General features: G+C 43.5%; 2 protein-coding genes across 6 annotated transcripts in view; both read right to left on the bottom strand.

Annotated features, from left to right (window-relative positions):
• Positions 1-1,983, bottom strand: part of LOC308313037 (nidogen-1-like) — a 51,559-nt gene extending 49,576 nt beyond the window's left edge. For all 5 annotated transcript variants that reach the window (XM_080759902.1, XM_080759905.1, XM_080759903.1 and 2 more), the window contains exon 1: positions 1,698-1,983. In XM_080759902.1, the coding sequence (XP_080616028.1) occupies positions 1,698-1,913 (216 nt within the window). In that variant the 5' untranslated portion in view covers positions 1,914-1,983. The remainder of the gene's footprint in view (positions 1-1,697) is intronic.
• Positions 1,984-3,686: 1,703 nt separating this feature from the next.
• LOC308309847 (ERO1-like protein beta) overlaps positions 3,687-26,783 on the bottom strand; it is a 32,124-nt gene continuing 9,027 nt past the window's right edge. The window contains 16 exon segments of the mRNA XM_080755782.1: positions 3,687-7,621; positions 9,239-9,372; positions 11,315-11,401; positions 11,757-11,826; positions 12,389-12,492; positions 14,482-14,564; positions 14,567-14,623; positions 14,714-14,806; positions 15,448-15,472; positions 16,328-16,388; positions 17,446-17,566; positions 18,114-18,187; positions 20,430-20,515; positions 20,950-20,991; positions 21,517-21,600; positions 25,313-25,432. Of these exon segments, the coding sequence (XP_080611908.1) occupies positions 7,561-7,621; positions 9,239-9,372; positions 11,315-11,401; positions 11,757-11,826; positions 12,389-12,492; positions 14,482-14,564; positions 14,567-14,623; positions 14,714-14,806; positions 15,448-15,472; positions 16,328-16,388; positions 17,446-17,566; positions 18,114-18,187; positions 20,430-20,515; positions 20,950-20,991; positions 21,517-21,600; positions 25,313-25,432 (1,302 nt within the window). The 3' untranslated portion in view covers positions 3,687-7,560.

The raw sequence follows: 26,783 nt of genomic DNA, 5'->3' as shown, positions 1-26,783 counted from the left end.
TGACACGTCTGCATAAACTCCATATTTGGACATGCCTGACAAAGAACTCCATATACGGGCATAAAAAGGGACACAGACATCTGGGTGCATGGGGGCATGCATTTCTAACTTGCATCGTTCCAAGTAGGCCAGTGCCCAACGGGCATGCACCGCTCTAGTAAATATGATTATTACATAATAGGCTCATAAATCATGAGCAAACGATAGAAGAAATGTATGTATCCCAAAAATGTACAAAACGAATAACTTCAATTAACTCAGTAAAAGAGCTTTATACAATATGCCTCAGTCACACACGCACGCACGCACGGCCGCACGCACACACGCACGCACACACGGTCGCACGCACGCACGGTCGCACGCACGCACGCACGCACGCACACCTGCTCATCGGGCGCAGTTAGGAGCTCAGGGTCTTGCGCAAGGACACTTTGACAATAGGCCACGAGGGATCGAACAGGGAGCCTTCTCATTTCCAATGGTATGCATTGCACAGACAGACAGACAGACAGACAGACAGACAGACAGACAGACAGAAAGACACAGACAGACAGACAGACAGACAGACAGACAGACAGACAGACAGACAGACAGACAGCATGTTCTCCATCACATGACAAGAGGAATGTGTGTGGGTGCATTATGATACATACTGTGTACTAACTCTAAGGCTCTGTGTGTGTGTGTGTGTGTGTGTGTGTGTGTGTGTGTGTGTGTGTGTGTGTGTGCGCACGTGTGTGCACGTGTGTGCGTGTGTGTGTGTGTGTGTGTGCCCCGCCCCCTATAGACCCCTGAGAATACGCTGCACAGTAAATATGAAATAAATGCTTAAACATGTAGCTAGGTGTAATGTTAGAGTCTACATAAGACATGTAAATATGAAATAAATGCTTAAACATGTAGCTAGGTGTAATGTTAGAGACCACAGAAGACATGTAAATATGAAATAAATGCTTAAACATGTAGCTATAGGTGTAATGTTAGAGTCCACAGAAGACATGTAAATATGAAATAAATGCTTAAACATGTAGCTAGGTGTAATGTTAGAGTCCACAGAAGTGAACCTTTCAAGCCTGTTTTCTCAACTCGCTGTTTCTCTGCCAGACATTACTCTATAAGCCATATCTCCAAAACTGGTGGGTCAAACTGAACAACCAATATGTCAATTTGAAGCTATGATTCCCTGCTTTCATATGACGTGATTTAAAATAAATCCAATGGCAGTCCCTCAGTCAAATGCAGTCACTGACACATTGGATGACCTGCTCTCTACCTCCTGAGCCACAGCCGCTCTGTGGGCGCCTTAAGCAAGGTACCCAGCAAGGGTCAGCATCACAATCATCATTCAATGATCAATACAGAACGCGTTGGATATTCATCATCATTCAATGATCAATACAGTACGCGTTGCATTGGATATTCAAAAATAGCAGATGTTCAAATATATGATATAATATTCCATAGACAGACAGACAGACAGGCATGGACGCATGGACAGACAGGCATGGACAGACAGACAGACAGACAGACAGACAGACAGACAGACAGACAGACAGACAGACAGACAGACAGACAGGCATGGACGCATGGACAGACAGGCATGGACAGACAGACAGACAGACAGACAGACAGACAGACAGACAGGCATGGACGCATGGACAGACAGACAGACAGACAGACAGACAGACAGAACTCACATAGACCGTGTCGAACTCGTCGTCGTAGTAGAATAGGTTCCGGTCCAGCGGGAGGCTCCGGGTCACATCTGTCCCCGGCTCCAGCAGCTCGTCTCCGGCCGCGGGTCCGAACTCGAACATCTGGCTCCGCTGCACGCCGCGCACCACGCACGCACACACGCACAGCAGCAGCAGCGGCGTGCGCGTGAGCCGCGCTCCTAAAGACGGGCCGCTCATGTTAGTTATAAACTGCACGTCTAATTAATTAAAGCAGTTTAAACTTTGAAGACTTTTAATTAAGTCACCGGGCTGACGGGGAGGCAGGGATGCGTCCAGCACTCTGGGAGAGAGAGAGCACAAAGAACTGAATGAATGGAGAGAGAGAGAGAGAGAGAGAGAGAGAGAGAGAGAGAGAGAGAGAGAGAGAGAGAGAGAGAGAGAGAGAGAGAGAGGAGGAGGGACAAACCGAGAGAGAGAGAGAGAGAGAGAGAGAGAGGAGGAGGGACCTACCGAGAGAGAGAGAGAGAGAGAGAGAGAGAGAGGAGGAGGGACCTACCGAGAGAGAGAGAGAGAGAGAGAGAGAGAGAGAGAGAGAGAGAGAGAGAGTATAGTCAGGTCCATCAAAAAGTAGAAGAAGTCTGGAATTCAAAGTTTAAGTAAAAGTATTTGTATTCATCAAAATGTAGTGGTGCCAAAAGTAAAAGTAGGCTACTCATTATATTAAAGGACCACTTTTCAACCTATCTTCATAATGGGTCCTCACTAATAATCATGATAAAATGGCACGGTTTTTGTCTCGGTTTTTGTCTGTGTCTCATAGCCATAGGAGGGCTGTGGGCAGTTTATAAACCGTCTTCCAGTGACTTCTTTTAAACAAGATTATTTTACAAAAATGTTTAGATTTTTTCATTATCGCATTATCAAGCATCTGGCGCCCCCTTGTGGACGAAGTGACGACAGGAGTGAACACGCCGTTGCAAATAGAGGAGTTTTAAAGGGACACTTTAAACGTCTAGACTAAGTCTAGGCTTTTGTGTTTCATTCATCCCCCCCCCCCAAAAAAAAATAATAATATAAATATTAAAAACTAGAACTGCGGTATACTGTGGTTACTTTGTGCCGTATGCACCGTCCCAGCAAATTACGTAAATGACTAGTTGTGCCTGATAAAACCAATGGTGTTCGACGGTGGTGACATAATGACGATATGTTTTAGTGTCGGGGAGGATTAAAGGTAATGCTCCTGTGTATACATGTATGTAATCTGGCACCACTGCCGTATCAGGCACAAGCTAGTCATTATCATTTGCTGGGACGGTGCATACGCATCAAAAGTGCTGGGACAGTGCATACGCGTCCCGGGCGAAACTAGTACTTGCGCGCTCTGCTTGCGCAAGTAAAAAGTATTATGACGGCAGTATGAGTCACTACAAACATAGCCTCGATACCCAGGCTTTCATTTCGTCTGCGCGAAAAAGGAAAGCCTGGAGTCAACACTTCCGGGTGGGTGTCGCTCCAAATTATGTGACGTAGCGCTTCACTAGGTGGGAGAGGAGTGGCCAGGGCTGACGGACAGATCGGTGAGATCCAATCAGGGCGTGCGCAAATCTCAGCCGCGACCCACCCCTATAGACCAGAAACTTAACACGTTAGCTCAGGTTACTACAAACAAGGACGTTGTCTAGTCTAGTCATCTCCTTCCACGCGCTACGTCCACTGGCGGAAACTTCCCCCTATCAGGTGATAAGTTAAGCTGCTTGCAGGACTCCTCATGCATAGAAGGAAGCATGAGGCCTAGTCAGTCCATTCCTCTCAGCATGGGTTGGGCAGAGGGCCCAGGATTATACATTAGACATTTGCCACTTAAAATGGGTTACAAAATCATGGGATAAAATTATCCTGTAGCCTATATATTTGTTCAATTCCCGTCACGAAATCTCAGACGAAAAGTTGTTCTTTTTCAAACAGAATTTTAAAACCAAACAAAGTAAAAACAAACTACAAACGCTGTTCCAGTGACAGAAGCATTTATTAACTCTTTCAAATAAATATAATAAACAGGTTTGAACATCAATATAGATCAATATTATAATATATTCATGTTAGATCTGAACCAGAAAAATAACATTTTTTGTTTTAGTTCTTTTACAAATTGTACAAGTAGCTGGATCTGTGGTGTACGCTCTAAACATAATCATTTATGCATCTGTAAAATAAATTACATTTGTTATTGTAAATTTGCTAATTTATAATAACACAATCTATACAATTTTACATTTGTAACTCCAAGAGTGTACCAAATGGACCCTACAAGGTCTGTAACTCTGATGTACAACATAATGGAACCAAATGGACCCTACAAGGTCTGTAACTCTGATGTACAACATAATGGAACCAAATGGACCCTTACAGGTCTGTAACTCAGAGAGTACAATTGGAACCAAATGGACCCTTACAGGTCTGTAACTCAGAGTATAAATGGAACCAAATGGACCCTTACAGGTCTGTAACTCAGAGAATACAAATGGAACCAAATGGACCCTTACAGGTCTGTAACTCAGAGAGTACAATTGGAACCAAATGGACCCTTACAGGTCTGTAACTCAGAGTATAAATGGAACCAAATTGACCCTTACAGGTCTGTAACTCAGAGTATAAATGGAACCAAATGGACCCTTACAGGTCTGTAACTCAGAGTACAAATGGAACCAAATGGACCCTTACAGGTCTGTAACTCAGAGTATAAATGGAACCAAATGGACCCTTACAGGTCTGTAACTCAGAGTACAAATGGAACCAAATGGACCCTTACAGGTCTGTAACTCAAGAGTACAAATGGAACCAAATGGACCCTTACAGGTCTGTAACTCAGAGTACAAATGGAACCAAATGGACCCTTACAGGTCTGTAACTCAAGAATACAAATGGAACCAAATGGACCCTTACAGGTCTGTAACTCAGAGTATAAATGGAACCAAATGGACCCTTACACTCTGAGGTGTACCAAATGGATCCGGAGTTAAATGATCACTGAGGATGTTTACAGTGTCTGAGTCTGAGAGACCACCGGAGTTGCAAATACTGGACATTCTGACGAGAAATAAAAATAAAAAGCAGGGTGTTAATTTAGTCTTTTTCCTTTTCTTTCCCAGAATTAATTCTTAAGGCAATTAGAGCGAAGAGTAGAGCGAAGAGAGATACAGAGACAGAGAGAGACAGAGAGAGAGATCCTTTGATAGACAGACAGACAGAGAGAGAGACAGACAGACAGGGCATTCAGCTGTTAACATGCAAGATCAGATGACATAGGCACAACACACACACACACACACACACACACACACACACACACACACACACACACTAATAAGTAACAAGTTATACTTTTTGGCAGGGATAAATATGTTATGGAATATTACTTATTTTAAGTACAGTAGTAGTAATAGGTAATGTTTTAGCGGGTTTTTTTTGGTAACTTTTCCAATCACACAACGTTATATTTCGTAGTGCGGTGCCACTACCACATGGGTAGAGGAATATAGGTCCATTTATCTTTAAGGTTTACATTTAAACGCAGGAATGTAAGACACTGCAACAGTGTTCATTCTGAGGGCAAACATCTGATTTGATTTAGTTTTAGTCATAGTCTTTTTGAATAACATCTAATTTAGTTTTAGTCATATTTTTGTCATCTGAAGGGTTGACTAAAATAGTAGCTAGTAGTACGTTTTGCTAAACCACAGCATAACGCTACAGTTTTGGCGTCCCTGTCACTTTATAACCAGCAGGTGTCACTGTTGCTCTTCAAACAGCAGGTGGATTCTTCTCAGAGTGAACTGTCTATCTGTCTGTCTAGTCCAGTGGTTCTCAACCAGTGGTCCGGGGACCACCAGTGGTCCTCGAGGAGGTTCCAGGTGGTCCCCATGAAGCTAAATGATGGCATAGTTGGTAACCAAATGGACCCTTATTAGATCTTTAACTCTTGGCGAGTGTGAAATGAAACCAAATGGACCTGTAACTCTCAAATATTGTTAAACATCTGCATTACCAAGTTTACAAGAAACAATAAAGAGAATGTAGAATAATTATTTTGATCAAAGTTTGCCTTTTATCTCTCATTATGGTAGGCCTACCAACATCAATTCAGGCATGGAATTGTGACCACAATCTTATCCAATGATAACACATTCAATTATTATTTATACTTTTGGGTCAGAGAGGCTAAATGTAAATGTCATCAAATCGTTGGTCCGTGGCTCAAATGCTGAATACTGTAAATAATGGCATAATCTGGAAAAGGTTGAAAACCACTGGAATAATAGTCTGTCTGAAACAGGAAAGCCAGTAAATGTTATGTTTGAAAACATGCAAATCGTTGTTTTTTTTGGTTGATTATTTTTTAAACATAACTATGAACCCATTCTGAACGTGAATCCATTTTGGTGTTAGCATCATGTTATGCTTTAGCTATTGAAAAATAGCAGATCTACAAGCTCATAGCGCGCCACCAAGTGGCGCGCTATGAGCTTGTAGGTCTGCTATTTTTTGAAAAATCGAAGAATGACTGACATTTTTTAGAATCCGATCTCAGGTCAGAATGGGTTATAATCAGACCAGTGTGTGTGTCCAGTGGAAACCTCGTATGAATCTGATCTCAGGTCAGAATGGGTTAACTAGCCAGACCATTGAAGCTAACTGTGGCCGGCTAGTTTAACTAGCCACGCGTTAAGGCTAACTGTGCTGTCTTGAGTATAGGAATGTCTGCCCTTAATCTGGACCGATTAATCACGCACTCACACACGCACGCACGCACGCACGCACGCACACACGCTATTAAAATATGGAAATAATCAAATGCCTATTATTCAACAGCTGTAACTCACGGGTGCCAGCGCACACACACACACGCAAGCACATATAGCGCGCACACAAACGTACACATAGACACACACACACACACACACACACGCGCACACACACAGAGGTGTGTGAGAGGTGGTAAAGCACTGAAGCTGTGTGTGTGTGTGTGTGTGTGTGTGGGGGGGGGGGGGGATATCAAACAGTAAAAGCAAAGTGGCTCAGTCTTAATTAACACTCACACTTAATTATCACTTTCATGTGAACAACTAGATAAACATCAGTCCTATAACTTCTCCATCGTCCAATAGAAAACAGCCTTTGTCAATTATAAACAGCCTGTCATCCAATAGGAAACAGCCTCTCTCTATATATAAACAGCCCGTCATCCAATAGGAAACAGCCTCTCTCTTTTTATAAACCAGCCCGTCATCCAATAGGAAACAGCCTTTTCTCTTTTATAAACAGCCTGTCATCCAATAGGAGACAGCCTTTTTTTCTCTTTATAAACAGCCTGTCAGCCAATAGGAGACAGCCTTATATAACGGTCAGATTATCTACAAACAGTGTTCACATTAATGTCATGGTGTGTGAATGTGCTGATTGGTTTACGATTAAACAAACAAAAACAAAAAATACAGAAGAACAACGTGAGATTTAAAACCAGCAGAGATGGAACCATTTCAAAGACATTAACCTAACTAGAATTTCTTGTAGAATCTGCCTCAGGGTCTAATAGAAACGTTTGAATTAATTAAACAAAACAGAACTACAGACGTCGTCCTGAGCAACGTTTCGGGATTTTAACACAATTTTCAGGAGGATAAATGCAGGAAATGGTTGAAGAATTTAACGGGGGGGGGGGAGGGGCTACAGTATGCATCCTGTGACATCATCCCTGATACCGGGTCTTATTCTGGGGGTTTAGGAATAAGACTATTGCAGTTCCCTGTGGGCTCTGGTGCAGCGCCATCTCCTGGCCAGGATGAAGGGGGGCGGGCGGGGGAGGGGGGGGGGGGAGCGTCTGTTACCTATTCTCCTTTAGCAAGGCACGGAAACTATGGAGCTGATGGATGCTGGTAGATAACCTGGAGGAGAGGAGAGGAGAGGAGAGGAGAGGAGAGGAGAGGAGAGGAGAGGAGAGGAGAGGAGAGGAGAGGAGAGGAGAGGAGAGATAATTAGTAAGTTAAAGTAAGTACATTTTATTTATACAAATACATATAATTCTGGGGGTCCTTGACATGAAATATTGAGAACCACTGACATAGAAACATAGGGTTTAACCCTGTGAGAACCACTGACATAGAAACATAGGGTTTTAACCCTGTGAGAACCACTGACATAGAAACATAGGGTTTTAACCCTGTGAGAACCACTGACATAGAAACATAGGTATGATTTAGAAGACTTTTTTAAATGTTGAAATCAAGCTTAAATTGGTTAAAGGACCACTTTTCAACCTATCTTCATATAATAGGTCCTCAATAATAATCATGAAAAAATTGTGCAATTTCTTTCTACTCGGTCTGTGTCTCATAGGAGGGCTGTGGGCAGTTCAGAAACCGTCTTCCAGTGACATCATCGATGGGGAATACAAGCTAATAAAAACTGCAGGCTTTCTAGTCCTGAGAAGTTGCAATGCGAAAATGGAAGCCATCGTTCTCACAATAATGAAAATCTAAACATTTTTGTAAAAAAAATAATCTGCCTAATGATGATGTCACTGGAAGACGGTTTCTAAACTGCCCACAGCCCTCCTATGAGACACAGGCCCTTTCTGAAACCAGTCCCTTGACTTGAAGTGCTCTCGGGAGATTCCCTCGTCAGGAAGTGCCCCTCCAGCTGAATCAAGTTCCCTTGATTAGGGTGCTGGGTATAAAAAACAGTTAGAAATACACTCGCCCTCCTTGTGCAGAAACAGGAAACAGACACCATTCGTTGCCATGGTTACCATCATGCAAGTGTGTTACCTGTTATTTTGTTTGTACAGTTATATTGCATTGCATCGTGTATGTTTGTGTGGCATGTGGATTTCATTAATATGGAAAAAGGAAATACAACATGACTGTCAAAAATGACATGTCATATACTGTACATCCATGGTGTTTATTAATCATTGTGTTAAAAGTTGTTTTGTTTGTGTGGTTTAATTTATAGTTTTTCACGGTGGGGTAAATAAAGAGCACTTGTGAATCAGTTGGAGCGTTGTCTATTCTGCATCAGATGAAGATTGTTTAGGAGGAGTTTATTTATCATGTATTTGTGGCGGTTCTTACATTTGTAGGTCGCGGTTTCCATGCGGATAGAGAGCAGGGCTGCACAAGGCAATGGAGTCTAGATCGGCACAGACTCGCTCACGAGGGCTTTATAAGCCACTTCCACTCAAGGCTGCTTGGTTTCGGACGACACTTAATATGGCGCAGCCTCGTGTGAACGCGCATATCGAGGGCAAGTGTGTAGGGCGAGTGGCGAGGAGCTGGTTTCAGAAAGGAGGACAGACTGAGTAGGAAAGAATCGTGCCATTTTATCATGATTATTAGTGAGGACCTATTATATGAAGATAGGTTGAAAAGTGGTGAAGTGGTCCTTTAAGTTGTAGGAAGTGTCGTGGCATCCAGTTACTAATCCGATTAACATTAACCCATTGTCCGCCGGGCCAGTGAAGTGGCGTGCTGAGAAGCCAGAGAAGGTTGAAGGTTCCAAACCTGCTGAAGCCGTTGAGCAAGGCGACGACCTCCTGCCTGGTGAGCTGGAAGCCTTTGGAAGGATAATGCTCCGGAAGGTTCTGGATCTCCTTCTCCGAGAACAGGATCTTCAACGCTGTGCCCAGACCCTGAGTCTATGCACACGCACACACGCACACGCACACACACGCACGCACACGCACGCATGCACGCATGCACACGCCACCAAACATTATTATTATTATACCGATAATTATACTATCAGTGAGACCTGCGCCGCCCTGGCCGCCCATTCCACAGTGAGAGAGAGAGAGAGAGAGCGAGAGCGAGAGCGAGAGCGAGAGAGCGAGAGAGAGAGAGAGAGAGAGAGAGAGAGAGAGACGATAAGGGATCAATAAGGGTTCGATAAGCACTAATCTAATGCACCATTTCTGTTGTCCAAAAGAGCTGGAGGAGATAGATAAACTCAACTAAAAACACTGTCATTGACTAAATAGGAATGGAAATAAAGCTAATAGTAAAATGAAAGTAGTAGCAAGACTGAGACTATATCCAGGGCTGCACATAAGCGGTGCGCCAGCCAGCGCGCATGCGTCGTCAAAATTCAAAATGCGCTGTCAATCAAGCGCCGGGAAGCGCTTCTGCCGGGGGCCGCCTAGAATGATGATTATTATGGCCAGAATACTAGTCAATTCTGTGGCGAGAGCATTTTCCACCGGCGACTGCCACTCAAAGTGGCTACTGGCCAATCACAGCACGTCTTTGCACAAGTGCAACTGGCCATTGTGGCACCAATCACAGAGCGTCCTTACTCAAAAGGGGGAGGATCAAATCAAATCAAATCAAACTTTATTTATAGAGCACGTTTTAAAACAACCAAGGTTGACCAAAGTGCTGTACATCAGTGGCAAAACAGAGAACAGGCAGGAGAACACATAATAAAAATGAGAAAACACAATAATAAAAATGACAAAAATGTAAGCATGAAAGCATAAAATGGACTCAGGAGGGATTATAAAAGCCAGGGAGAAAAGATGAGTCTTAAGGTGAGACTTAAAAACTGCTTGCTGCTTTCTGCTGTGGGAGGAGAGTGGTTGACAGCCTGACTGACAGGACAGGAGTTTTATACAAAAAGGGCACGCTTTGGATGCTTTGCACTCTTCCCATTTTTGTTTGTTTTCCGGGTGCTGGAGCAGCATGGTGGCTCGTGTGCGATGCCGTCTCTCACAGCCTAGGCACTGGCCACCGACTTTTTACGGGTATACTAAGGTTTTAGTCCCGACATAGTGGAGTGGGAAGAGTTTAAAGCATTGCGGACTGGCACTGCTGCTGCCCAACGCCCTACCAACATGTGAATCCCTTGACTCCTTTAAAACCGCTCTCAAAGGGCACCTACGGATGTATATGTATATGTATCTTTTCGCTTTTTGCTTCCTATATGATGAATTCCTGTTCCATTCCTTAACTACATAGAAGTGTCTATTTGTATGTCTCTAAATGTTTTGATGAATTGAACAATGTGGACCCTGTTGTAAACAAGTGTAATGCTTAATTGGGTCGTCCACTCACAGTTAACAGTCTTTGTATTGAGTTTGTGCTTGAAATGTACTGTAATTCTACAAACTGTTAATACATATTTCAATCAATCAATCAATCAATCAAACATGAACACCGTGTCTCGACATAGCCTGCTGTCCCTTATTATGGTAAAGTCGGGTTAGTGTACACTGTTTATTTCTGCACCGAGGAGCCATGTGTGTCTGACTGACTGACTACGTCGCCTCAGCTAACAACAAAAGGGAACCCTGATGTATGCTTCGCCGTACGATGTGTCGCATGTTAAAATAAATAGCTGATCTGCAAGCTCACAACGTGTGTGAGCAACACGTTGTGAGCTAGTAGATCGGTTATTTAAATACAAAATAATAAAAAAAATCTAAATATTGCTTTGATGCTCATATTATCCTTAGGAAGTATTAAGTTGTTTTTATTAGAATATGCATTCCATAGGGCTTTTTTAGGAGCACCAAGAAACTCCTCCAGGTGCTCCTCTTACCTGCAGCTTTAATTAATTTAATTAATAATGACATTAATTACCTGCAGCTTTCCCCACAGTCGACATTTACTGCATCCGACACAATCCATGATCCGACTGATGTTCTTGAAATGAAGACGGAACTCCTCCTACAAGAGAATACAATACAATACAATATTAATTTATACTATATTAACCCATTTTGGGGCGGGAACCCCTTTTGGTGTACGCGCTACGAGCTTGTAGGTCTGCTATTTTTTGAAAAATCGAGGAACGACTGACATATAGAAACATAGCTTTTTCAGAAAACTGTCATTTTCAAACAGACATTTTTAGAATCTGATCTCAGGTCAGAATGGGTTAAAAAAAATACCCTTTAAATTTTAGTTTTTCCACATGATTTAAGTTATGTTATGATGATCATGATTCACCAGGACCCTGGGTGGCACCGCGAGCTGATTCTGGATCAGTTGGAGAGGCTTTATAAAGGAGAGAGTTCTGTACCTTCAACACTTTGGCTTCTTTCTGTTCACCGGCGAACATGGACTTCTCGTCAAAGTGCATGGGGAACGCTCTGAAACACAACCCCATAGACACAGTGTTATCAAAGTGTACGGGGAACGCTCTGAAACACAACCCTGTAGACACAGTGTTATCAAAGTGTATGGGGAACGCTCTGAAACACAACCCCATGGACACAGTGTTATCAAAGTGTATGGGGAACGCTATGAAACACAGCACCATAGACACAGTGTTATCAAAGTGCATGGGGAACGCTCTGAAACACAACCCCATGGACACGGTGTTATCAAAGTGTATGGGAAGCAGCTTGTTGCTTCTAGGGGCCGACGACATGGAACAAGCTCCCACTGTACCTTCGTCAGGCAGCCTCTGTAGACATTGAGCACAGCTCAAGACCCACTTCTACAACATTGCTTTAATTGATCTTTTATTTTTTGTTATTTTTTGTTATCCTCACTGTATTGCATTACTGCTTGTTTTTTTTAATGTCGTTGCCTTGCTTTTCTTTTTTTTCTCCATTGCTCTGTAAAGCACTTTGAGCTGCATTTCATGTCATGAAAGGTGCTATACAAATAAAGTTTTATTATTATTTATTCATTATTAATTATTCTTACTTGGTCTCGTTAAAGAAGAGCAGCAGCTGCTCCTTGGTGGCGCTGTCTTCTGGACCGTTGCCGGTGTACAGGTTGATGAAGGCTCGGTCAAAGTACGGCGCCACCTGGTGGACGGAGGAGATGAAACGTTAAGGGGCACATTGTCTCCTCCAGGTCGGGTAGGTTATCCTCCTCGGAGCACATTGTCAGCCTGGCAATGTTGGTGGAATATGAAAAAATCTGGAACAGATCTGCCTCGATCACATGGAGTAAGGGCATTTTATCAGGCATTTGACCAATCTGGGAACTAAATCGTTACCAAGAAATTTCTTCACCAATGTGTTTCTAAAGGTGTCTAATAACATGTACTAAAAGTTTGAAATTCAACTCCTGTGGGAAATTGAGTTATTAGCATAAAATGTGACCATATACCCATAACATCCTATATAAAGAATCATCATTCTTTCAGTAGCATGTGACATATGAAAATAGGGGGTTTTCATGATTCTGAATCCATTCCAAGCATTCGTTTTGCACAAAGAACGTGGATATGGTCTAATTTAGCCCAAGGAGTGTTTTTTGTGCAAAACTAATGCTTGGAATGGATTCAGAATCATGAAAACCCCCTAGTTTCATGTCACATGCTACTGAAAGAATGATGAAATTTGGACTTTTTGGCCTTATCTAGGATGTTATGGGTATGGTCACATATTATGCTAATAACTCAATTTCCCACAGGAGTTGAATTTCAAACTTTTAGTACATGTTATTAGACACCTTTAGAAACACAAATTTCTTGGTAACGATTTAGTTCCCAGATTTTCATAGATTTCTCTTACTAATGTGTACAGATTTGTGTGATGTTTCGGTGAACTGTGGGAGTAATGTAATGGGGAAAAAATACTTGCTGGTGGTGATATATAGCGTCACAGTCCCGCCCCCTCGAGAGACCCGGAAAATAAATCGCCGTTCATTTTCCTCATAGACTTTTCAGAAAGTATTTAGTTAAAGACGTTTACGCCGTGGACAAAGCCAACTCTTGTCGTGACAAATCATGACAATAAACACAATGTTTTGGGCCAAACAAAAGAGTAGAAAGTAGAAAGAAACGGCAGGTTACAAGACTTTTTTTTGTTGTTTTTCTTCTTATAAATTATTTGATCGGCCCAAAACATTGTGTTCATTGTCATGATTTGTTCACGATCCGATTGTCCGCGGCGTAACCGTCTTTAAATAAATACTTTAGGAAAAGCCTATGGAGAAAATGAATGGAGAACCATTTCCTGGGCCACTCGTTGTTCTGAAAGGGGGAGGGACTGCGGCGCTCTATAGCAGGCCAATGTGAAAAGGGTGGCGTTTCTTCCTTGGCCTAGTGGAAATACAACCGGACAAAGCCTTCATGATTTGAGGCATTTTGTTCAAAACGAACTTGCAAACTTTGGAAGCCAATCTTAGCCAACGAGGATGGAATCTGTCAGAGAAATCTGACAGATTTGTGTTGATCGGATGACAATAGAGACAATGTGTATCGATTTGCATGATGTTTGGTTAAAAGTTGGCCTCTTGGTGGCGCTATAACAGGCCGATCTGAAGTTCTGCTCTGGCCTCCAGGGAGTGTGTGTGCGCACAGTTTCACGTTGATTGGGCCCAACGGTGTCGGAGATTACATCGCGCAAAAAGCTTGGAATGCGGATGTGTATATTAGAGGAAACTCCCGTTAATCTTTCCAACAAACTCCCGTAAACTCCCGAATTGTACCATCACACCTGTATATTACCGTATATTAACTGTATATGCTGCTAAACTTGAGGTTTACGGGCAAAATACAGTTCCCGTAATTGCCCGTTAACTCCTCTTTTCACGCATTATTAGCTGTTCACAGACAGATACACAGACGGACGGACTGGGTGTCTTTTTAACCCGATTTTTCAAAACATAGCAGACCTATACAAGCTCGTAGCGTGGCACTCGGTGCCGCGCTATGAGCTTGTAGATCTGCTATTTTTCAATAGCTAAAGTATAACATAATGCTTAAAACACCAAAAGGGGTTCCCGTCCAGAATTGGTTAAGTAACAACAACAATAATACTACTACTACTAATAATAATAATAACCTTGGACAGAGCTCGTAGCTCTATCAGGTACAGGATGTAGAGGTTCTTGAGGCGGCGGGTTCCTTCTCCCTTCGTCTCGGCGGGTCGAAACGGCTCCTGAACTCCTGAACGTTAGGACCCCACGACGCCTTACCCCACATCTCTGTTAACACAGTAGCATGTTGTTAGCATGTTAGCCTGATGTTAGCATGATGATAATGAATCAGCAGAAACACATAGTTGTCATGCTTACCGTCCTGCAGGTACTCGGCACACAGGTGGATGTTGATGCTGCTGTGCAGACCTGAGATCAGCCGGTAGAACACTCTCTTCTCTAGACACAGTCCTATTAGAAATAGAAAACATATCTGAGATCAGCCGCTCTTCTCTAGACACAGTCCAGTAGACATAGAATACATATCTGAGATCAGCTTCTCTTCTCTAGACACAGTCCAGTAGACATAGAAACAGATCTAGACATAGAAGACTGCGGTTCGTTAGGGTGTATTGAACCGTGTGTGCTGTACAGAACGGTTCGGGTTTAAACCGTAAACCGTTGCACCCCTAGTGATTCAGTGATTTCACTAAATTCAAATATCACTATTTTTTTTTGTTTCGTTGTGATAATCCTCTCTACTATAGAGTGTGCTGACCATATAAGGAGTTCCTCCCTGTCCCCAGTTAGCCCCTGGGGGTCAACTTTTGGCTAGGTGGCGCGTGCGTGTCCCCCCACTGTAGTGCGTGCATGTGCACATCTTGTTACCGGGCAGATCGGGAGAGAGAGAGAGAGAGAGAGAGAGAGAGAGAGAGAGAGAGAGAGAGAGAGAGAGAGAGAGAGAGAGAGAGAGAGAGAGAGAGAGAGAGAGAGAGAAAAGAAAGAAAGACAGGGAGGGAGACAGGGAGGGAGGGAGGGAGGGAGGGAGGGAGGGAGGGAGGGAGAGAAGGAAGCTAGGTAAGGAAATAAGGAAAGGTTTAGAAGATGCTTACCTTCCAGCCAGGTGTAGAAACTCTCTCCTGGAAACCAGATAAAAACAGGAACACAATCAGTCAGCACACCTCAACACATCATAACATATGAAACCAGATAAAGCAGGAACACAATCAGTCAGCACACCTCAACACATCATGACATATGAAACCAGATAAAACAGGAACACTGTACACTGTACTGACAGGTGTACTGACGGAGACGATAATAATAATAATAATAATACTCACCATCATCATCACCTGGGGGGAAGACAAAGAGAAACACAGCATTACATCTATGTTTAAAACACACACACACACACACACACACACACACACACACACACACACACTTGGACACACACACTTGGACTTTGCTCGGACTTCTCCGAGCAAAAAACGCAGGTCTGGTTGAGAAATGAAACTATAGGCGGCGGCGCGTTTTATCGCTCCCCGTTTGCACAAGGCCCCTTAAGGCTCATTCGCATTTTACGGAATGAGTTAACTAAGCTTGTAGGGTCTGCAATTTTTAGAACGACTGACACATAGAAACATAGCTTTTTCAGAAAACTGTCAGGATGTAGAAGACGTTTTTAGAATCTGATCTCAGGTCAGAATGGGTTGTCCAAACCAAATCCCAAGATAATTGTACAACTCAACGCAGACTAATGCAGGGGTTCTCAACCCGTGGTTCGCGACCCCTTGGGGGGGGGGCGGGTCCCCAAATTATTCTTACCTCTGCTGGGATGCAGCGGGTTCAGAGGTCGGTACACAGAGCATCAGTCACATTAATACTGACCATCAGTCACAGTAGTGTCTCTTACCTCTGCTGGGATGCAGCGGGTTCAGAGGTCGGTACACAGAGCATCAGTCACATTAATACTGACCATCAGTCACAGTAGTGTCTCTTACCTCTGCTGGGATGCAGCGGGTTCAGAGGTCGGTACACAGACCGGGGCCTGAGGGGGAGAGAGCACATTTAGTAGCCAATTGTTATAGTGCGACAGTTCAACAAAATGCCACATGCAAGGTGCAACCACGCCACCTAATGGAGACCGCTCTAAGCGCTCATTCAGTCAGTCAGTCAGCCAGCACGCAGCTGGATAGAGCGTCGCAGTCCCTCCCCCTTTCAGAACAACGAGTGGCCCAGGAAATGAATCGCAATGCATTATATCCCATAGGCATTTCTTAAAATATTTATTTAAAAATCTTTTAAGCGTCGTACGAAGCCAACTCTTGTCGTGACAAATCATGACAACACACACAATATTTCGGGCCGAACAAAGAATTAGAAAGTAGAAAAGAACGGCAGGTTACAACCCTTTTTTTGTTGTTTTTCTTCTTTGTAATTCTTTGTTTGGCCCGAAATATTGTGTGTGTTGTCATGATTTGTCACGACAAGAGTTGGCTTCGTACGACGCTTAAAAGGTCTTTAAATAAATATTTTAAGAAATGGCTATGGGATATAATGCATTGCGATTCATTTCCTGGGCCACTGGTTGTTCTGAAAGGGGGGGGGACTGCGACGCTCTATACGCACGTCGTCGTAAGCCTGGTGCATCCTCCTATAACACACTATAAACATCACAATTAAGCAGTATTACACAGCGGGTGTGCGTTATTGTGATTATTGGTACGAGGCCTCGGGGAACGAGGCTTTAAGCCGAGTTCCCAATCATCACCGCGATAACGCACCGCTCTGTGTAATATTGCGATTATACAACAGTTGTAAAAAAAAAAGTTGCAAAACAATATCCTTTTTTTTCCTTTTTTTTGAGTGGTGCAACCACTCCTACAACCAGCAATGTCCGTGTACGTACGTACGTGTATGTATATGCATAGATAGAGTTCCACACCCTCCAAGCTGAACGTCCTTTATAACCCTGTGTGTGTGTGTGTGTGTGTGTGTGTGTGTGTGTGTGTGTGTGTGTGTGTGTGTGTGTGTGTGTGTGTGTGTGTGTGTGTGTGTGTGTGTGTGTGTGTGCGCGCGCGTGTGTGTGTGTGCGTGTGTCTCACTTGAAGCAGTTCTCCTCGTAGATGGAGTTCCACACCCTCCAAGCTGAAGGTCCTTTATAGCCCGTGAACCTTTCTGGGTTCAACAACAAGTCTACGTACTCCGAGTCTGGGGACGTCTCATCTGATAGAGACACATAAGAGACACAGAGAGAGAGAGAGAGAGAGAGAGAGACAGAGAGAGAGAGAGAGAGAGAGAGAGAGAGAGAGAGAGAGAGAGAGAGAGAGAGAGAGAGAGAGAGAGAGAGAGACAGAGAGAGAGAGAGAGAGAGAGAGAGAGAGAGACTTAGGTTAATTAGTAATAAGCCAAAAGAGACATATTGCTTTTCTAAAATGGCAACATGAAAATCATAAAACACTTGTAGGTGGTCTCACCGTCCAGCTCACATAATAATAATAATAATAATAATAATAATCATAAAACACTTGTAGGTGGTCTCACCGTCCAGCTCACATAATAATAATAATAATAATCATAAAACACTTGGTCTCACCGTCCAGCTCACATAATAATAATAATAATAATCATAAAACACTTGGTCTCACCGTCCAGCTCACATAATAATAATAATAATAATAATAATAATCATAATCATAAAACACTTGTAGGTGGTCTCACCGTCCAGCTCACATAATAATAATAATAATAATCATAAAACACTTGGTCTCACCGTCCAGCTCACAGAAGTTGTCCTGAGCATCGTCATGTCGCGCCCAGTCTGCAAACGCCTGCTTACTGCGATTACTGTAAAACAATCAATCAATCAATCAATCACTCAATCGTTTATTTTTGGAACACAGTTCTTATTTGACGCAATATAAAAAAAGCTCTATAAAAGGAATTCAGAATGGGGACGCCCCTCTGCCACCAGCAGGTGTCTCCACCTGGCAGGGTTGAGGGTTCGTCCACACATTCTGGATGGTGAGCGTCACAAGATGTTTCTAATAATAGGGTCTAAGTGGTTTTCAACCCCCCACCCCCCAGTGGTCGTTGAAGGGGTTCTAACGGGTCCCCCAGCAAAAAAAGAGGTACAGTTTAACCCATTTTGACCTGAGATCAGATTCCAAAAATTTTCTTCTAAATCCTGACAGTTTTCTGACAAAGCTATGTTTCTATGTCAGTGGTTCTTCGATTTTTCAAAAATAGCAGACCTACAAGCTCGAAGCGCGCCACTCGGTGGCACGCTACGAGCTTGTAGACCTGATATTTTTCAATAGCTAAAATTATAACAATGTTTAAAACACCAAAAAGGGGTTCCCGCTCCAAAATGGGTTAAAAGGACTTAAAAGTCCCTATTTTGCAGTCTGACAGAATCCCTTGTGAGAAGGGGTGGAAGGGTAAACAGTAACACATGCACACTACAGACTATCAGACAGAAAATGTCATGTCACAGAGTTTAGAGCAAATAATAAAGTTTGGCTGAGTTCCTCAATCCTGAACGTTGTCTTGAGTTATACAATAAATAAAACAACAATACACAACTGTGTTGTTTTTGGCAGGAAGTTTTGACTTTAGTTTTTAGTCATAGTCTCTTCAATAGCTTCCATTTAGTTTTAGTCACATTTTAGTCACCTGGAATGTTTTAGTGTTCAGTTTGTTAGTCGACTAAAAATCATAAGATTTTAGTCGACTAAACCTACGGCTGATTTAGCAGACTGAAATGTATTTTGGCGGGCCTTGATGCAGCCTTAATGACTGATTTTTACAAAATAGCAGATCTACAACAAGCTCACAACGCGTCGCAGTGAGCTTGTAGATCTGCTATTTTCAGCATGCAACTAATTGTAAAACGACTTATAGTGGATATATCTTGTCCACCACTAGTCCCTTCCTAACATTTTAGTGTAGTTTTTTTATCTGTTGACGAAATTGTCAATATATTTAGTCTTTAGTTTTCATTTAGTTTCCGTTTAGTTTTCGTCAGTCGACAAACATTTTTCATCTTAGTTTTAGTCGACGAAAACAACACTGAACTAAAGCAGTGTGCGCTGATGGTCTTATAAACAGCGCAATGTCACGTACGTATCCTTGGTATGTTTGTCCCAGAGCCATCTAATAGAAGGGTTAGGACATTGAGGGGGCAGAAACCCAGCGCTGTCCATGCAGCCTGATGAACTGAGACAAGCTGGAAGTTGGAAATACATTGTTTTCAACAAGGGCGGCGCAAATAAGAGTTATTTTAAAGCATGTGTGCAACATGACGACTGTTTTAAAGTATTGTACAGTAACAACTAAAGTCTCTTTAATGTTTATGTTGTACTATTACTACAAAACAATCTAAAATAAAGGGATTTAAGATCATTAAAGCTGGGCTGTTGCCGCCTGGGTCCAATGCATTTCTGCCTACTTCTCTGTCCAGCTAGGCCTTGGTTGGTTCTCAATAGAAGTCTATGTAGGAGAGCCTCCATTGGACTGAAGCCCCATGAAGTATAACCAATAGAAGTCTATGTAGGAGAGCCTCCATTGGACATGAAGTCCCATGAAGTGACCAATAGAAGTCCATGTAGGAGAGCCTCCATTGGACATGAACCCCATGAAGTGACCAATAGGAGTCTATGTAGGAGAGCCTCCATTGGACATGAACCCCATGAAGTGACCAATAGGAGTCTATGTAGGAGAGCCTCCATTGGACATGAAGCCTCATGAAGTGAACACAGTTTGCGTAACTCTGTCTATATCTAAGGCTCTGGTTGGTCCTAGCTGGAGCTCATGTATTCTTGTTTATATTTTTCTCCCACGGCTCGTACGGTGCTGTGCTGCTCAAACACCAGCAGATTATCAATCATTCTCTGTCAACATTCAAGAAGTACAACGCAGGTAAAATAATGTGTCATTATAAAAAAAAAAATATATATGAATTATGATTATACAGTTCACTTCCTCCTTTAGTATGGATGGCTTTTACATCGCACCCACACGCACACACGCACGCACATGCACATGCACACACGCACACACATGCGCACACACACACACACACACACACCTCAGGGTGCTGTTGATGGCTCCAAGCTCGTGGGCCTGCTCACAATCTGATATGTCTGATATGATGGTGTTGGCTGCCTGGGAGTACTGGGAGAGAGACATAGAGAGAGAGAGAGAGAGAGAGAGAGAGAGAGAGAGAGAGAGAGAGAGAGAGACACTTAGGTTAATAATAGCATCTCCACCATTATAATGTCAGAGTTTAAAATAGGGTGCATTTTGCATCCCAAAACACAGTTTATAGTTGAGGGACGCAATAAAACAACGACCTCTGCATCCACAGGATGCACTACTGTACTGTTTTTTTATTAAGTTTTATTCCAAAGACTATGACTTAAATAAAAAGAATAATAAGGAATCCTTGTCCTTATTTTCTCAGACGGGTGGCTAACATTTAGCGTCCAACGAGTCAGTGTGTGTGCGTGTGTGTGTGTGTGTGTGTGTGTGTGTGTGTGTGTGTGTGTGTGCGTGTGTGTGTGTGTGTGTGCGCGCACGTGCGTGCTGAGTCAGTGCTGTTCGTTTACCTTGTTATAGTTGCCAGACTTAATTCCCACGGGGATTTTACTCTGTAGACACACACACGCACACACACACACACACACGCACGCACACACGCACACACACACACACACACACACACACACACACACACACACACACACACACACACACACACGTTAGTTAGAGCTTTTACATATAGGCCTACACATAGAACGGCCGGGAATCGAACCCGGGGTCTCCCGCGTGGAAAGCTTACAGTGCATCATAACCACTAGCCTAAAAGGGAATCCCCCCCCCCCCACCCCCCTTTTGAGCTGGACACCCTGGGGACACCCATGTAGGGAGACGTGGGTTCGAATCCCGGGCGTCAGGCTAAGTAAAAGTATAAAACACAGCTATGTAGAAATACTCTGTTACAAGTACAAGTCCGGAATTCAAAATGCACTGGAGTATGTATATTTTCTAATACTGATGTGTGTGTGTGTGTGTGTGTGTGTGTGTGTGTGTGTGTGTGTGTGTGTGTGTGTGTGTGTGTGTGTGTGTGTGTGTGCGTGTGCGTGTGTGTGTGTGTGTGTGTGTTGACCTCTGACCTCGGGGCATGGCTCCACGTGACAGTCTTTGATGGAACAGTGTCCGTCGTCTGGCCAGAATGGACAGGGTCGCTTCAGGTTCACCTGGAAGTACAAAACAAACACACACTTCTTGTTAGGTCTGGTCGCCATGGAGACCCCATAGAGACAACACACACACTGCACTTCCTGTTAGGTCTGGTCGCCATGGAGACCCCATAGAGACAACACACACACTGCACTTCCTGTTAGGTCTGGTCGCCATGGAGACGCTAATATGGTATCTGCCTCGGATTCGGGTTCTTGGAAACGCCCCCCAGCCACTCCGTTACTTTTACTGAGGACTGAGGTTAGGTTTAGGTAAAGTTTTACTGAGGTTAAGGTTAGGGTTAGGTGTAGGGGTAGGCTGTCAATCACAGCGAGTCACAGCGCACCGTTTGGCTGGGGGGCGTTTCCTAGAACCCGAATCCGAGGAAGATACCATATTATCCATGGAGACCCCATAGAGACAACACACTGCACTTCCTGTTAGGTCTGGTCACCATGGAGACCCCATAGAGACAACAACACACTGCAGTTCCTGTTAGCATCACATGATCGGAAATCATTTCCAAATAATAATAATAATAATAATAATAATAATAAACTTTATTTGTATAGCACCTTTCATACATAAATGCAGCTCAAAGTGCTTCACAGGGCAGGACACAAAAATATGATCGGAATCGGAATATGATCGGAATGGGATCTGGAGCAAATAAAAGGTGATAGGGACATCCGCAGAGACAGACTACCGGTACATGTTTTTGGGAGTGTTTTACGCATTGCTGGCTGTCTGAATACCAAACAAATTAATATTAAAAAAAAGGTCATTACATTTTTGACATATTATTGCTTTAACCCATTCTGGACGGGAAAGCATTATGTTATACTTTAGCTATACTTTATGTTTAAAAATAGCAGATCTACAAGCTCGTAGGGCGGCACTCGGTGCCACGCTACAAGCTTGTACTGTATGTCTGCTATTTCTTTTAAATCATGAAAATGTGGACAAACATATTTTCAGATGGGGGGTCGGCAGTCAATTATACATAATAATCTCGGGGGTCCTTTGACTCCTTGACATGAATTAGTTTGAGAATGACTGACATATAGTATAGAAACATGGGTTTTGTCATCATTTAGAAGGCATTCGTAGAATCTTTTCTCAGGTCTAAATGGGGTTAAGCACGTCTAGACTACAGGCAGGGTTGTCTTTCAACTGGAAACGACCTGTGGTATAATACTGTAACTCCTCTCCTGGGTCAGGCGGGCCGGACGCTTTTTGGAAGCGGCGGGTTCAAAGGTCATGTCAGCCTGCTCTACAGTAACTGTTAAACCACGGAGATTACAGTACAATCGATCAATGGCGTTGCCGTGGTTACTGTGCTGATTGACAACGTGTACACTACAGGGTTTATTTGTTGGTACGCTGACCCGAGTTAACCCGTTGTAGACCCTGAGAAAACATTCTACAAATGTCTTGATTTTCGTCATATTTTAGTCGGAATTCTGACGTCATTTCTCCGTTCATTGTAATTTGTCAATGGCAAATATTGAGACAGGCGTAGACAAGATTTAGCAGACATTTGACCGGAATTCCCCTTTCTTTTTTTTAATAATTTTTATCCCACGATTTTGTAACCCATTTTTCACCCCTGTGTCAATCATCTAATGTGATCCTGGGCTCTACACACCCTCCACCAACCTGGGGAGAGCAACAGACTTGAACTCATGCTTCCTTCATGCCTGAGTGTCCAAGTTGCTCCTTTACACCTGACAGGGGGGAGTTTCCCTGGTTGGACGTAGCGCGTGGAAGGAACACATTATTCCAACCAGTTCCTTTCCCCTCCATCAGGCGCCCCGGCTGGCCAGGCAGCCGGGGGCAGGCAGGCAGGCAGTTTAGAGACCAGGATTACTGCATGTTATTTGTGAGGGTACCTACCCTAGGGGACACGGGGAGAACATGCAAACTCCACACAGAAAGGCCCTTTCGCCAACCCCGCCTTCGGGTATGGGCACTGATGGAGGAGGAAACACGCCGCCAGCACCCACAGCGTCCCGAGCGGGAATCGAACCCAGGACCTTCTAGCTGTGAGGCGACAGCACTACCAACTGTGCCACCGTGCCCCTTATTTACGTCATATTTAGTCGGAAATTCTGACGTAATTTCTCCGTTCATATGTCATTGGCAAATATTGAGACGGGCGTAGACTAGATTTAGCGGACATTTGACCCCTTTCATTGTAAATGGCAAATCTTGGGACAAAAGTGTGAGGACAAAAGCTGTTGATAGAAGGGGCTAGCGCCCCTTAAAAACACCTGCAAAAGCATCTTGTGTGTGTGCCGGGCAGCCACCCCGCCCGGAGCCTTTGATATAGACAGTTACGCAAACATGCGTTCACTTCTCTCTCTGTCTATCTCTCTCTCTCTCCCTCTACCCTCCCCCCCCCCCCCCCCCCCGACACGGTCGAGGCAGATGGCCGCCCGGCGCCCACCCTAGAGTCGGGTTCTGCCTGACGTTTCTTCCTAAAGGGGAGTTTTTCGTTACCATTGTCGCAATATTGCTGCTCTGGGTGGATCTTTGTTGGTTGTAAAGTGTCTTGAGACAACTTGTTGTGATTTGACACTATAATAAAATTTAATTGAATTGAATTGATGGGGCTTCAGTCCAATGGAGGCTCTCCTACATAGACTTCTATTGGTCACTTCATGGGGCTTCAGTCCAATGGAGGCTCTCCTACATAGACTCCTATTGGTCACTTCATGGGGCTTCAGTCCAATGGAGGCTCTCCTACATAGACTCCTATTGGTCACTCATGGGGCTTCAGTCCAATGGAGGCTCTCCTACATAGACTTCTATTGAGAATGGGGACAACCAACTAACTGGGACAAGTACTGGACCGGAAGTAGGCAGAAATGCATTGGACTCTTTAATGATCTTAAATCCCTTTATTTTAGATTGTTTTGTAGTAATAGTACAACATAAACATTAAAGAGACTTTAGTTGCTGCTGTACAATACTTTAAAAAGAGTTTGTCATGTTGCACACATGCTTAAAATAGCTCTGGTTTGCGCAACGCCCTCATTGAAAACAATGTATTTCCAATTTCAGTTCAGGCTGCATTAGAACAGTGCTCGGTTTCTGCCCCCTCAATGTCATAACTTGTATTTGACGGCTCTGACCCGGCCGACCCGGAAAGGAAAGGTAGTCCTTGGGTTGTTGACTCTTTTCTTCTAGCATTTATTGTGTTACTCTTTAGGTGTATTTGGGTATAATTCCACCTTCCGTGGATTTTTGTCAACAGGAGAAAAATTGCAATGTGTGCATGTGTGTGTGTGTGTGTGTGTGTGTGTGTGTGTGTGTGTGTGTGTGTGTAAAAACCTGTGTGTTCACATTCTTTGTACTGTATGCTTACTCAGACCAGTGGTTGTGATTCTAATGGTAACACATATATTTACTGTATCCATTCATAAAACACACCCATTCATACAACGCAACTTTCGTTTTAGTTTTAACTCACGGCCTTTTTAACCGTTTTTCATTTCGTTTTAGTCACATTCATGATATGAAATGTTTTAGTCTAGTTTTAGTCGACTAAATGTCATTGGATTTTAGTCGACTAAGAATTAATTTTAGTCGACTAAATCAACTGTAGTTGATTGAGTCGACTAAAATGGATTTGGGAGTGGATTGATTGGTTTTACACTTTGATTGCATGCTGAATTTATCACAACCACTATATTTCCATAGTCTCTCTCTCTCTCTCTCTCTCACCCTGTAGTATCTGAAGTAGTCGGTCTCGGTCAGTCTCTTGATCCGAGGGTAGATCTTGAAGTTGTTGAACGCGTCGATGCTCTCGATGTCGCAGAAACAGTCGTCCAGGACGCCCGTCAGCTGAAAAACAATAAACGCAACAAATCAATGACTTCATCAATTTATTATCCACGAAGTAAGTGAATAATCAATTAACAATGTCATCGCCGTGGTGATCACAATGCGCTTAACAACCCATTTAGACCCGGGAACGACTGTTTTAGTTTCTAAATCCTGTCAGTTTTCTGAAAAAAACCCATGTTTCTAACATTCTATGTCAGTCGTTCTCAAACATGTTCATGTCAAGGCAAACCACCCGCAAGATTATCTGAAATTAGCCTCCGACCCCCATCTGAAAATATGTTGTTCCAGGGACCCCCCCCCCCCCCCCCTACTACAAGCTCGTAGCGCGGCACCGACGAGCTTGTAGATCTGCTATTTTCCAATAGCTAAAGTGTAACATAATGCTTGAAAGGTATAGAAGGACACTAATACGGGGTTGCCAGTTCCATCATGTGCCGCTAAGCACACACATCATGGCACTTTCTCCTCCACACAGAAAGAGCCTGGACAGAGCAGTATTTGGAAAGTTGTTTGGCTTTGCTCTTTGTCTCACACGTACACACACACACATTTGAAATGTTTATTTATGTCAACATAATGAAAAGTACAGGAATACCTTGTTACTGTACAAAGGACATAAACACTGCCAGTGCAGTTTGACAGTGGGAGAGCAGCCAGTTACAACGTGCATGGACGGCAAAGCATCGTTACATACAGTACAGCTGACATGTCGGACACATGGCAGCAGACATAAATCATGGATAAAGGAAACAACGCCTCCTCCAAATTGAGCGGCTTCCTATAATGGCTGAAACTGAGCAGTACCTCGCTAACTGCTTGGCTCTCCTTTTGGAAAGGCCGGCCATTTGTAAGCCCCTCACAAACAACTTATGCACATGCCCTAGGCTGCCAAAGATAACAACTAAAAGTTTACATTTGTAGCCTAGCTGTGAGATGGTCTACACGCGCGCACACACACACACACACACACACACACACACACACACACACACACACACACACACACACACACACACACACACACACACACACACACACACACACACACACACACACACACACACACACACACACACACACACACACACACACAGAGAGCGAGAGTAAAACCAGGACAGGGTGATAGGGGAACATAGCACTTCCTCTTTTTGACAGGAAGTGTGGCGACGCTATAAGCGACCACATCCTGATTCACAGATATGTAGCTTTGCGTCAATCTGCCTTCGCTCTGCAGATGGAGTCTGGCCTGGTGACGCTCCATCCTTCACGGACCAACCAGGGCCCAGTATTTGCAAATAGAGTGCGGGCTTACCAGACTATATGACCAACTTTGATGATGGAGAGGGCC

This window comes from Protomyctophum bolini, assembly GCF_963924005.1.
Source record: "Protomyctophum bolini genome assembly, chromosome: 3".
In the NCBI taxonomy this organism is placed as follows: Eukaryota; Metazoa; Chordata; class Actinopteri; order Myctophiformes; family Myctophidae; genus Protomyctophum; species Protomyctophum bolini.
Note: the sequence above shows the minus strand (reverse complement) of the source record. Positions and strands in the feature narration are given on the sequence as shown.